This window comes from Bison bison, unplaced genomic scaffold, assembly GCF_000754665.1.
Source record: "Bison bison bison isolate TAMUID 2011002044 unplaced genomic scaffold, Bison_UMD1.0 scf7180017864492, whole genome shotgun sequence".
Lineage (NCBI taxonomy): Eukaryota > Metazoa > Chordata > Mammalia > Artiodactyla > Bovidae > Bison > Bison bison.
Window position 1 is genome coordinate 793,589 of NW_011495051.1, and position 14,311 is coordinate 807,899.

Below are 14,311 nucleotides of genomic sequence, written 5' to 3' on the forward strand. Positions count from 1 at the left end.
ATTTACCATGTCAAAAAATAAAGAATGGGAGGTGTGAGGACAGTAAATATAGGATAAAGTTTTAAGTAGCTTGCCAGTGAAATCAAGACAGACAAGAGGACAGCTGTGGGCCCATCAGGGGGTTTGGTCCTGACTTCAGTGAGGCCTGTGCTGGGCTGTGCTTAGTCGCTAGGGTCTGCAAATTCACGAAGCAAGGGAAAGAAAGAGGCTGTCTTTTCAAAGAGAGTATTATCAGTAACAAGAGACCACCTAGTGGGTTGCTAATATTATAAAACCACTTTCAGAAACACACTGAAAAAGTCCTTTAAAATACTCAACTTCGGATTTGCCAAATACCCGTGACCTTCCACTTACCCTTAGCCCCGAAACATTTCTCACAGAAAAAAAGTTTTCCCCTAGTTTAGAGAAATAAAAAATCTTCACAGAAGTTTAAAAACCTCTTCAAAGTGGCCTCAGCCTTGGAAATGACTTCCCAGACAGCGCTGGACACTCCCCGACCCTCCCTCAGGGCGCCACCTCCATGCCACCTGTGCTGTGAGCGCTTCCTCATGGGGACACAGTGCCTCGGGAACACGCACCAAGACGGCCATTGCTCGGTCAGGACTCGCCTGAACGGAGAGGCGGGATAGAAGCCCTAAACAACAGCGGCTACGGAGACTGCATAAGCCCCAACGCCAGCAGCACCACCGCTCACCTCCTCAACTGCGGAACACGCACCTCACGATCAATGCCTTTCCAGAAACCTCTGGCCCCACCCTTTCCGCAAAAGCCCCGCCCCTTCCCTAAGACTGCCCACAGGACCTGCCCCATCCTGGTACTTAGCTTGAGGGAAGACTCGCTGGTAGAAAAGCGAATAGAGACGTGGGAAAATAAATTTCCTTCCCTCAGGGGACTTCCGTTCAAGTTGAGTCAAAACCTAATACACAAATAAGAATATCATGTTACAGTGGCGGTGTGTGCTAGGAAGAAAGCAGAGCAGGGGGCGGGAATGAGGATGCAGATGTTCAAGGAAGTTTTGAAAGGCCAGTATGATGAGGTGTCTAAGATGGGGCTTGGTCAGACTGAACGGAATGAGGATAGAAACTCTCTGACCACGTTGGGGAGGAACTTTTCAGGCAGAGAGACCAGCAAGCACAAACACCTGAGTAGGCCAGTGTGCTGGAGCGAAGGCTGCGGGCGTGTTGTGGGAACCGAAAGGTGCTCTCAGTCTTCCCCAGCCATTCGCCCTACCGGGAAGGATTCAACATGCCCACAGGCAGCTCAGCGAAACTCGAAGCCACAGGACTGCCCCTAGGAGCCCCTGTCACCTCTGCATAACCAGCGGCCACGGTGTTGAGACGGCCTTAGTGAGCCCAGGAGCAGGCAGGCAGCTTTCTCCCCCGTGTGAAATAATGATGTTTAGGTTTGGAAGATAATATACAGGATGCCCAGTTAAATTTCAAGTTCACATGGGCAACCAATAATTTTGTAGTATTTCTCGTACAAAATTATTGGTTGTTCATCTGAAATTAAAGTTTAACTGGGTGCCATGTATTTTTGTTTGTTAAATCTGGCAACTCTAATTTAGAGTTCAGATGCTAGGTTTGAAAACAAGACCCGTGGTATGCCAAGCCATATTAGAGACTGAGGCAGAAGAAATTCTGTGCAGCTAATATACGTTTTTGTGTATTTTTTGTTAGTGTTATCAAGGTAGTAAAATTAGTTGAAAATATTGCAAAGTGGAAAAGATTGGTGTATTAAAATTAACATTTTTAAGTTTAAATATTTTATTTATACTAAAAATGAAAATTACTATGTTCAATTTTCCTGGTTTAAATGGAAGCAAACTCGTCAGTAAAAATTTCAAAACTTTGAAACTCTTGATCAACTTTCTTGACCAAGTGCAATCTTAAATTAGCTTCAGTTTACTGATTATTCTTTTGTAGGATGCCACTGTGACTCCTATTTAGAACAAAATTCCCTAGACCACGTTCAAGTTTGGAAAAGATTATACTAAGAAAACACGTGAATCAGTTTCAGATGATTCAAACACAATGCCAATTTTATATTACAAGTCATTGCTATTGTATGCGGCTTAAAATTACTTCAGGTGAAACTGCCACAGGATTTATCAGACTTATAACAGATGTATTCATAGAAAATAACTTTTCTTCAGTAAAAGTTCAAAATATCTGGACACTTCACTTGCTAAGTCCATATCTAGGATATCTATAATCTCTTTAAATTTCTATTTGATAAACACTTCTCCTATAATAATTAATAGACTCATCCAATAATGTGTACATTTCCAATCTCTTTGTTTTCAAATTCAGGAAGTATATTCATATCTCTTCCTAAGTTTAACATGAGTCAGACATACTTTCAGTTACTTGCTCTCATTTGTTATAAGCAAAATATGCAACCTTTTAAAAACTTTTTCTCAGTTCAAAACATCATCCCAAACCAGTAAGCTGCAAAAAAATGTGTAATGTATTTGCACCACAATGCAATGTTTTAGCATGTTGTCTGAGCATGTTGTATTTAGGTTTCAGGATGTTGTATTTTGTCAATTGATGTTATATCTCTTAACATTTAACAAACATCTTTAATTTGTGCGTAGTGCTGTGATTGAATTTGATCTTAATGCCCCTCAGGATTAGTATTTGTGTTTAATGTAGTTTTTAGACGGACTTCCCAGATAGCTCAGCGGTAAACAATCTGCCTGCAATGCAGGAGACCCAGATTAGATCCCTGGGTCAGGAAGATTCCCTGGAAGAGGAAATGGCAACCTGACCCAGTATCCTTACCTGGAAAATCCCATGGACAGAGGAGCTTAGCGGGCTACAGTCCATGGATTCTACAGACAAAGAGTCAGGAATAATCATAATTTTGTAACTGCTCAATGAATTTTATGTATCTATCAATATATCTGTATCTTCTGTAAAGTAGCTAAAAAGATTATATTTGAAGTCATTGAAAGTAGTCTTTTTGAACATTAAATTATGAGCTGAGAAAGGCAAAAATTTGGCATAATCATTTTGAGGGAAAATAATAGCTTGTGTACCCTGCAATATTGGTTCCATTAACATAACCCTGGCCTCAAAGATTTTTTTATTAAGAATGTCATAAGATAACTCATATTCCCTAATCTCTTCAATAAAATTAAAATGTCTATTGTTATAACATTCTTAATAAAAACATACTAATCTGACACACTTGCTTAAAATGGGCTACATCTGGTATAGAAAGTAAGGAAAAGAATTTTATTTATTTCATTCCAAATAGTGTTCCAAATCTAATATGATTTCCTAGCAGCATTATGTATCTCCCAAAATTCATAAATTTAAATCTTGACCCTTAGTACCTTGAAATGCAACTGTATTTGGAATTAGGGTCTTAAAGAGATATTTAATATAAAATTAGGTCATATGGGTGGGCCCTAACCCAGTATAACTGGTGGCCTTATAAGAGGAGACTTGGACACAGACAACACATCCAGGGATGACCATGTAAGAAAGTGGCCATTTAGAAGCCAAGGAGGAAGGCCTCAGAATAAACCAAACTTCCTGAAACCTCGATCTTGGACTTCTAGCCTCCAGGAACTGTGAGAAAATAAGTTTGTTTCAAACCATCCAGTCTGTGATATTTTGTCAGCCCTAGCAAACTAATACATGTTATAAATTTGTTCTGAATTTTATTAGACAAATAAGGCACAGATTCCTTTTTATTATAGCTATATCAACATTATAATGACTATAAGTTCAATTAAATTAAGCTACATACATAGTTTTTGGTTTTTCAACTTTTAAATTCAGCTTATCCTGGATATTAAAACAAGCATCCAAAGTATAAATGACAGAAGTTGGGAAGTTAAAAGGGCATGTGAAAGTTAATTTTATATGTTAACTAGGCTAGACTGTGGTGACCAGTTGCTTGGTCAGACACTAGATCTTCAGCTCACATAGTAAATTATCAGAGATGTTACCTTAGGCTTACAAAACAAAAAGGACGTTTGTGATAGTGTTACCAGGTAACCAGTGTACCAGGTACAAGTGTAACCAGTTTGTGTTACCAGGCAAAGAAAGGACTATAAAAAAAAAAATTAAAAAGTGACAAAAGGGAGAGGGCAGATGTAATAGAGGATAGTGAACAAAGCTAGATGATCATCTGTTAAATTTCTAAAGTGGAAAAATCATGAGATATCTTTGTAAATATACAATTATAGTCAGAAAAATTAGACAATTGAAAAAGGTTCCCTTAAGAATAGGGAATAGAGGAGGAGAGAATAGAGTAGGAAAGCATTATTCATGGTAAACTCTTCTGTTTCTTATTTTTAAAGCCATGTGCATGTATTTTAAACTGAGGTTAGCAGACAAAAAAACAACTCCTACTTATTCTTCAAGACCCAGATCTAACAATGTGGTGCCAACTCCTGGTTAAATGAGACCTCATTCTCCTGTGCTACTCAAGCACTAGGTTCTCTGTTACCAAGCCTCTCAAACTTTACACATCTATTTATGATCCTGGAGAAGGATGAATCTCAGGTAGGTGAGCCAAAAGTCTGGTTTCTCTTATTCTTTGATTATTTACTGATTCTACACATGAGATAAGAGACTGGGAAACCAGATAAAGAACCCAAGTAACAGGTAACTGCTAAGAGAGAAACCAGCAGAGATCTTGGTGGTCTCAAAGGGCACTGAAAGACAAAAAATTAGATTGTATTTTTTTAGAATACTTAACAGGAGGGAGGAGTACAGAACTCAGTCAGCCACTCACCCTGTTTACCCATTAGGACATTTAGTAAATTCTGAAGCCATGCACAATGGAAAATTAAGAAGCTAAGCAGAAAACCTCTGGGGAAAAAAATGGATTTGAGGAGCAGTGTCTAAATACTGAAGATACAAGGATTAGAATTATAGAACTGCCAGTGAGACAAATCCAGAGAACACTCTAGGCAGAGAAGTTGCAACTGTCCATTATTTCTCAGATTCCCTTACTCACTGGCTTCCTGTTAGGTTCTGATAGTGGAAGCCACTAGGGGGAGATTGTATGGCAGTCGATAGATAACAATTGCCCTGTTGCTGCTGCTGCTGCTGCTGCTAAGTCACTTCAGTCGTGTCCGACTCTGTGCGACCCCATAGTTGGCAGCCCACCAGGCTCCCCAGTCCCTGGGATTCTCCAGGCAAGAACACTGGAGTGGGTTGCCATTTTCCTCTCCAGTGCATGAAAGTGAAAAGTGAAAGTGAAGTCGCTCAGTCATGTCCGACTCTATCGATCCCATGGACTGCAGCCTACCAGGCTCCTCCGGCCGTGGGATTTTCCAGGCAAAAGTACTGGAGTGGGTTGCCATTGCCTTCTCCTAACAATTGCCCTAGAACCAGTGATTTTTTGCATGAGAGATGGTTTCATTAAGCCACTAAGATTTAGGGGTTATTTTATTACACTACCACAAACTTAGTCTATCCTAATAAAATACATAAAAAGAATCTTTTTAAGTAGATTCTTGCACCTCATACCATATACAAAAATAAAACCTAGCTGTATTGTATTAAAGATATAAATGTAAAAGATATAACTATAATGCTTTTAGAAAAGAATACAAGAAATATCTTCATGATCTTGGGATATAGAAGAATTTTTTAAACAAGGCATAAAAGCATAAATCTAAAAGGAAAATCCTGATAAATTTGACACAAATTAAGAACTTTTGTTCAAAAGAACTAGGAATGAAAAGACAAAGTAGAAAAAAGATATTTGCAAAGCATCTAACCAACAAAAACCTTGTGTCCATAGTATGTTAAAAATTTCAATGAATTAGTAAGAAAAAGATTTGAATACACAAAACCTAAAGACGAATGAACATACAAAAAGGTGTTCAATGTCTAATCTAATGTTATCTAATCATGTTAATATAGATAAAACTATCTATATAATAAGCTAGCTAAAATGCAAAAGTGTGACAGTATCAGATATTGGAGAAGACTGGGATAACAAGAACTTTTACTTACACCTGGCAGCAATGTGCATAACCACTCTGGAATACATTATATGTAAGGTTGAAGACCCACCTACTAAGAGTCAACATTTCCACTTCTAGGTATATATTCTAAAAAATGTGTTTATTTGCATTAGAAATCACATATAAAAATGCAACAGCAGCCTTATTAATAAAAGACTGAAACCAATTCAAATATCTATCAACAGTATATTAGTATATTATGATACTGTCCTATAATAGATGCTAATAAAACTGAACTACACAAATTAACATAAACTACAGCTTCACAGCAACATGAATGAATCCTACAAACAACTATCAAATAAAAGAAGCCAAACACCCCCTAAAATATACTCTTGTTTCCACTACAAAAAAGTTCAAAATCAAGGACAACAAAATAACTACTATTTATTTAGGGATATAGACCTGGATAGTAAAACTACAAAGAAGCAAAGGCATGACTACCACAGATCACTTGACAGTGGTTACCACCGAGGTACTGGGGGCAGGTCAGAGATGTGATCAGAGGGGCTCACAGGGCCCCCTGAGGTACAAGTCTGAAAATAATCTCTTCTCTAATCCAGGTGATGGTGACATGGGCCTTCATGCTCTCCATCATAGTCTTTAAACTGTACATCTATGTATCACAACCAACTCTATGTGTATGTCTCAAAATTTTAAAGTAAGAAATTTCAAATTATAACAGCATCACAACCATGGATATACATGGTCTCTATGTTCTCTGAGATGCAAGGAGACTGTCTCTCTCACTTTCCAGAAAGAACACTGAAGCTTAGAGGAAAAATAAGTGTTGAAACCTGGTCTGGAACATCAGGGTTTGCCTCTCAAGTATTCATTATCCAGATTCATTATCCAAATGGTGAACTTGGTAAAAGCTCCCCATCTTAAAAAAAAAAATACTTCAAATACGGCTCTTTAAGGCTTCTGGCAGGGACGTTTTATTTTTGGTTAAAGCCACATTAATAGAAATTCCATAAAAACAAGCATGTAAACAAGGAATCAGAACTTTGGTTCACTGAAACATCTCACACCTAAAGCATCTGAGGTACAAAAGCACCTTGCTAGGTGCAGACCACCTGACTCTGCTCCAACCCTACCCGAGCGTCCAGAGATAGCACAGGCTGGTCAGAGAGGCTGGGGCCCAGGTCGTCCAGGACCTTCCCTAGTCCACTCTCTACTCCACACAAAACATTTATGCCTCCAGAGACCCGCCTGATGGGACTGGAACATAGACAGGAGTCTGTCACATTGAACTTGAAGACAACACGGACTGTGGGGCCAGGAAGGCGAAGGGCAGAAAATGATGTCAGTCAACTTCTGTCGATCCACACGGCCTCAAGAATTCCTGTCCTCGTTCATGGAACCACTTATTGGAGACTGTGAACAAACAGAAAGTATGTTACATTCCTGTTGGTTAATTTAGCAGCCAAAATTAATGATTCCTTCATGATGACTCCTACACTAGGCCTGGGAATCAGACATGAGTAAGACTTGGTTTCAGTCATCAAGTTGCTTATGAGCTGGTAAGGAAAACAGATAATTGTACAAAAGTCTGTCAGTGACACGATATATGTGCGTAGGTTGCCACGGAAACAGAGCTAAAGAGCGTTTAACCATGTGGGGGAAGAGGAAACCCTAAGGCTGGGACAGAAAGCTGAACAGGAGTTATCCAGGGAAGGAAATGGACAGAGCAGGTGGTTCCTATACCAAAGGGGGTCTGGGAAGTGGGAACAGGATAAGAAAGAGAGCAAGGCACAATCCACGCTGGTGTGTGTGTCAGGGACCCCAACAAGCTTGGCACTGCTGGAATGTGGTGGGTGGGCAGTGAGATGCAAGAGACAAGGAAGCCTGTCAGGACCGTGGCAGACCTCAGTCAACCTCTGGGAGCCTGTCAGGACCGTGGCAGGCCTCAGTCGACCTCTGGGAGCCTGTCAGGACCATGGCAGGCCTCAGTCAACCTCAGGAAGCCTGTCAGGACCATGGAAGGCCTCAGTCAACCTCAAGGGCTCTGGGCAGCAGATCTATCCTGTGTGTTGTGGGCAGCGGGGAAGCAGAGCCGGTGCTAGCACAACCACCTGAAGTTGTGTCTTAAACGCTCACAAACCACGCTTTTCATTTCATAGACTCATAATGAATTGAGAAAATTGCTTTTAATGTGTGAATGAGGTCATTGCACTTTTAAAATACACTTTGTGATAATTAAATAATACATGTACTTAGCTGAAAAAATCAAATTGTTCTACAAGGCTTATAATGATAAATAGCAATCTCCTACCCATCCCTTCCCACCACCAATCCCCACTACCACTGAACATTTAACTCCTTTGTCTCTTCTGATATTTATCCTCATTTTTCTAAATAACATACTTATAATGTTATTTCTTGACTTTCAACTTTAGATCTTATATGTTGATAGTCTACCACAGAAGATGGGAGCTTTGGAATTTTTTACACCACTCTTAAAATACATATTTCCCCTTCCTATCTCCCAATATAGTTATATCACAAGTTCTAGTTAAATTAATATTCAGTATTTACACTATTATGTCATGTAAATATTACTCACACTTGAGCTACCTAATAGATTGTGCAGCTGACCCTTGAACAACACATTTGAACTGGGCAAGTCCAGTTATATACATGGGTTTTTTTAAAGATTTATCACTTTATTGTTAAAATTAAATCTATCTTTTGCTGCACTGGGTCTTCACTGCTGTGCGTGGGCTTTCTCTAGCGGTGGCAAGGCAGGTGCTAGTCTCTAGTTGTGGTGTGTGGGTTTCTCACTGCAGGGGCTTCTCTTGTTGAGGAGCACAGACTCTAGGTACATGGGCTTTAGGAGCTGTAGCATGTGGAATCTTCCTGGACCAGGGATCAAACCGGTGTCCCCTGCATGGCAGCCAGACTCTGAACCACTGGACCACCAGGGAAGTCCTAGTTTTTTCATAGTAAATACTACAGTACTACATGATCCACAATTGTATGAATTTGCAAAGGTAGACCCGTGGATATGGAGGAACCGCATATATAGAGAGCTAACTATAAATTACACATGGATTTTCAACTGTGTAGAGGGTCAGCACCCCTACCTAACCTTGCTTTATTCAAGAGTCAACTGTATTTTCTTTCTGGTACAACTTTTTTCCTTTTTCTTATTTTCTTTCTCATTTGCTTAATTTTCTGTGAATCTATCACTATTTATCCCCATAACTCTCCAAGAGGTCTATAAATTCATCTCTTTGTGATCACTTCCTGTCACATCCTGCTTCAAGCCTCTCCATGACTCACCACAGCTGCTTCCAAAACAAAGCTCAACTTTCAGCCTCCACAGTTTGATTTCAGCCTCAAGCCTCATCTCTCAGTCTCTGTGCCACAAGCCTCCCCTTGTGCAAGAGACAAAGGCAGCTGGTCCCCACACTATGATGTTGGTTTTAACCTGAGCCTTGTTCCACGTGGGCTTTGCTTGCCTGAGACACCTTTTCCTCTTTTTGTTTCCACTTCTCCCCGCTGTGACCTCAGAACCCTTGCCAGAGCCCACTCTTCTGGGGGCCATCCTGGACCTAGGATGCCTGAATAGCTATTCTTCCTTGGGGCTTCCTCAGCTCTCTAGGCACCTCTGAAAGTGTTCCCAACCAAATGTCTTAGCATATAACCAGCTGAGTGGACAGCTAACATGGCTGCGTGGGACTACTGGTTATCAAGGAAAAACAAACACAAAACCCCAAAATCTCCAAAAGGGAGAAGGTTTTGACTCTGTGAAAATTCAGCAGCAAGTATCTCTCAGTTCAGAGTCTCAGGCTGACCACCAGAGCCCAGAGGCTACCACCACAAGTTAAGCCACTCACCCCACTTGCAGCCCACAAGCACAGGGCAGGCAGCATGTCTTGTTCGATAGTCACCTTCCCCACTCCGTAGGAGGTTGTACCAGAATACAGCTGTGCCCTGGAAAGAGAGAGCCTGTCATACCCTTAGATACTGGGCTCAAGGATCCGATGCTGAGTACCACAGAGCCCCCTCTGAGCAGAAACACTCTCTCTCTCCTGTGTTCAGGGGCACAGGACTCTGGGACTCCAGCGTAGAGAAGTTCCCCAAAAAGCTCCTACCCTTCATGGTGGGGTAGATACTGAGAATCCCACCTGGCCCTCAAGGAATTTCCCTCTCCATTCCATCTCCCAAGGTGAAAGCCTAGACCACAGGTCAGGGTTCAGGAAAGGGCTAACCTCCCTCAAAGTGATAGTCAAGCAAGCCAGGGAACTGGACTAGGAGACAGGAATGAGGTCTGGGCCCTGCACTTCAACTTTTGACCCCCAAGAACCAGAACTTACCTTCTTAGGCCAAATTGCAGCCCCCAGATCAGGAAAGACGGTGGCACCACCAGCTTCTACATCACTCATCTGGGAATACAAGACACAGAGCTTGGCCCTTCTACTCAATACTCTCAGAGCAACTGAGCCACAAAGGACGTGATGAAGTATGTGGATTGTCCTTCTCTGAGCACCAGTAGCTCCACCACCAGCCCTCTGGCCAGAAAGGCTCTTCCCACACCCTGCCCTTCCCTAAACCCTGCTTAATCTGAGTGGTTCATTAGGACAGTCCACGCCATGGAGAGAGGTAGGCCTAAGGAGACCCATACCCTGGCTGTCCTCGAATGGGGAAAATCTGAGTCTGTGCTGGGAAAATGCCTGGCTGACCCCCACGCCCCTTATCCTCGTCCAAGCTGGCCCTCGCCTAACCCGGTGTGCCTTGTGAGCGGCCCTGTGGCTTCTATTACCATTGGTGGCCCCAGCTCTGCACTGTTTTTCTGGCTTGGGTAACCTGCAGCTCTAGTCAGACTCTCACCTTCCCACAACAGCCACCCTCCCAGGGCCAGCTAGGGTACTCTGTCTCCAAAGGGCCTGCATCTCCCGCAGTAAAACCTCAAACTAAATGGAACACAATTTCCATAGCAGCAAGGCTGCACTCATGCCCACAGAGCTCAGCTCATGCCCAAAGCACCACCTCTTTCTCATCTGGCTCTCTTACTTCAAGTTTTTTGCCTGTAAGGTAATAAAACGTGGAGCTAAAATATTTCCACAGGACACATACCAGACAGACTGAAGGGCACCCAACAGATGAATGGTAAATGTGGAAAATGACAACCCCTGATGGCTTCCCACCAGAGCGAGGATCAAATCCAGGCTCTTTTCTAAAACCTGAAGGCCCTGGCAGTCTCACCAGCCTCTCCCTTTGGCCACCCCAGATTAACACACTATCTCTGAGACACACCACCCTTTTTTCTCTTTTTCCAACATCCCAAGTTCCTTCCCTTTTCCAGGCCTCCACACATTCTCCTCTCTACCAGAAATCATGTTCTACCAACAAATTTCCACTCAACCTTTAAGACTCAACTGACATGTTACTTCTCAAGGGAGGCTTTCTCAGAACCTCCACTCTGCATTACTTCTTCAAAGCATTTATCACTATGGTAACCAAACAATGACCTCTCCTATGTCTAAAGTCTTTCATATTAGACCATAAGCCCATGAGAAACCACACATGCCCTGCTCACCAGCACATTCACAGCAGTCCCCAGCACATAATAACCACACAATGAAACTTAAACAAGACACCAAAGGGGAAAATGGACACAGGCTTCTGTCTTTAAGTTACTTCTATGCCTCTTTAGGGCTACCTCTTTCAGCCAAGGGGAGAGGAACCTATTCCTCATGTGAGAGGTAAACCTAACCCTGGCTGGAGTACAGGCAGCAGGTGGGAGGCAGGCAGGCCACTGAGCTTCAGGGAAATGAAGGCCGGTTCATCTAAGAGCACTTCCAGGCCACCTCCTCACTCTGACGCTAAGCAGAGACCTCTCCAGGACACCCATCCCCTAAGTCCAGACTAGCATTGGGCCCATCAAAAAGGAGCCAGGGATGTAAATCACAGGAGCTGGGAGAAAAATACAAATGGAAACACAGGGCAACACTCTACTCCAGCGAAGAAGGGTGCTGAGGGCCAGGAGGACCCAGCCATTGAGCAACAGTTGGTGGTACTGGCTCTGATGGGAACATATTTGAGAGCACTCTGGACCCAGGCTCCCCTTAAGCCCACACACTGCAGGCGTCATACTTACGTAGTTTAAGAACGTGGCCACACGATTCCCCGTCCCTAAACGCTTGAAAGCATCTTGCTCATCTTTCTATAAAATTAAGTGAAAGCACACAGGTGGGCCTGTACCCAATACTTACATAGTTAAGAAACGTCGCTAACCTATTCCCCTCCGTTTTGAGGCCGCTGTCAAAAGGTCGCTGCAATAGACAACAACTTTCACCCAAGTTTGCAACTGACTTCCCCTGCCACCCACAGGACTGGGGCCAAAAAGGTCAAGGGAAGGTACCAAGGGGGGGTTCCATACACAGGCCTGGACCAGGGGCCAAAGTTGCAAGGGAAATCCTGGCTGGGCATGGAGGACAAGGGGCAAGAAAGAGTTCACAGAGACCTAGTGATGTCCTCTGCTTCAGAGTCAGGGCAAAGAATGGCAGGGGTGGGTCGGGGGACCACTCCCAATATCACAGGGGAAACAGCCGGGCTGCACTTGGCTCTGGACTTGGGCTTCTCCAGTAACAAAGAGTGGGCCCTGGTGAGGTGAGGGGGCTACGGTGAAGGCTACAGCCTTCTCAAATCAGCTAGAGCAGGGCCTTTGAAAAAACCTGAGCGGGGTCTTACCCTAGAGAAGTCAAAATGTGGCTCGTACTGTCCTCCCATTCCATAATTAGCAACCTGGTAGGAAATAACAGCATTGGACTTTGTCAGCAGCATGAACCACCCTGAAGCAGCCCATCTCCCAGGTAACAACCAGAACCCCAAGGAGCAGCCTCTCTGAGGAGGGTAGCTATGCCCTGCCAGTTTGGGAAGAACAAATGCTGCAAACAGGTCTATAGTTGTGTCCAAGAGGAAGGGTGCAGCACAAATGTGGTTTCCAAGAAAGGACATGATGGCAAGCTGCAGATGGCCACCGTGGAGAAGCTCCAGCCCTTGAGGGACACATGAATGGCAGCAGAGGGAGCCCTCCTTCAGGCAGGCCATGATTATTTGCAAGATAATGAAGCGGTAATCCAGAAGAATACCAACAATAAATTCAGAACTGGTTTGGGTAGGGGGTTTCTTTTTAGTACTAGTTTGGGAGCTACTCAGTGCCTGGCCATGCTCCTGCCACCTCTGTCACCAGGCCCCAGAAACTCATCTTGGTCAGGCTGAATAGGACAAACAAATCCCACCCCATCTCACAGTGGTCCACTGCACGGAATACTTCTGCACCCAAGTGCAGCAGCAGGGCTTGGGCGGCTGGCTGCAGGGGTCCCAAAACTGCTGCTCTACCTCAGTGCCCCCAAGTGGAGTCTGAACCCGGACCAGGGCCTGAGCCACCTCAGGTATCACTAATTGGATCAGAAGTCACAAACACCTTTGTGAACAGCTTACCAGCACAATATAAGTTCTAAGTCACACTGGTTCTTTTAGCTTCAGTAGTTAGATGAGAGACGAAGTTCAAGATGAAATGCAGAATCTGACATGAAAGCTGACATACTAAATGGTACCACCAATGTCTATCTGGGAACACTTGGCTACTGTGTCTTAATGAAACCATAAACACTTTGAAGATTCAACTATTAGTCCTCAGAAAAGTGGTTTCATATAAACTTTGTGGTGATTCTAAGAGTCGGGAAAGAGATGCTGCAAAACTGGCAATAATGGCCATCTATTAACAGGATAGAGGGAGAGGGAGGATGGGCTCTACAAGAGAGAAAATCCTCCTTTTGGAGTATAAAACAGTATTTATTGAATGTGATGAAACTCAGATTTGGGGCAGAATGATTTTTTTCAATGTCCATAAAAATAAAAACATTGATAAGGAGAATCGGAATCAGTGGAAGAAAACATGCTGTCACACACTGCTTCGGCCGTCAAGTGTCCCACACCAAAAATACTATCAACAGTGCGAGGAGGCCCAGTTCAGCAGGTGACCCTGAGACTGACGATGCATGTAAGGAGAGAGGTGCTAGAGAAGCTGATGAAGTGATATCACAAATGATTTTCCTTTGGATCCACTATAGCCAAGAACTTGAAGAAAACTTTAAACATGACTGTAATCAGTTCTCCAGCGCATTCAGGAGAGTTCATTTGCTGCTTGCTGCTGGAGGTGCAAGGTATGACTGCATTTTCCAACACACCCACTTGCTGGATGGAGGGCTTAAACTTTCACTACCTGGGGATAATGAAAGAAGCTGCATTGTTACGGGTGGCTCATCTTTTAGCAGTTTTGAGAATCATGGTGATTCTCAC

At 43.1% G+C, this 14,311-nt stretch overlaps 1 protein-coding gene across 9 annotated transcripts in view; it reads right to left on the minus strand.

The window, feature by feature from the left end:
• Positions 1 to 6,912: 6,912 nt before the first annotated feature.
• LOC105005558 (prolyl 4-hydroxylase subunit alpha-2) overlaps positions 6,913 to 14,311 on the minus strand; it is a 71,176-nt gene continuing 63,777 nt past the window's right edge. For 7 of the 9 annotated variants that reach the window (XM_010863587.1, XM_010863588.1, XM_010863590.1 and 4 more), the window contains 5 exons: positions 12,698 to 12,751; positions 12,105 to 12,170; positions 10,321 to 10,389; positions 9,841 to 9,937; positions 6,913 to 7,375 (listed from right to left, as the gene is read on the minus strand). In XM_010863587.1, the coding sequence (XP_010861889.1) occupies positions 7,305 to 7,375; positions 9,841 to 9,937; positions 10,321 to 10,389; positions 12,105 to 12,170; positions 12,698 to 12,751 (357 nt within the window). In that variant the 3' untranslated portion in view covers positions 6,913 to 7,304. Of the gene's footprint in view, positions 7,376 to 9,840; positions 9,938 to 10,320; positions 10,390 to 12,104; positions 12,171 to 12,219; positions 12,280 to 12,697; positions 12,752 to 14,311 lie in introns of all 9 variants that reach the window. The other 2 variants (XM_010863594.1, XM_010863593.1) reach the window with 2 other exon arrangements.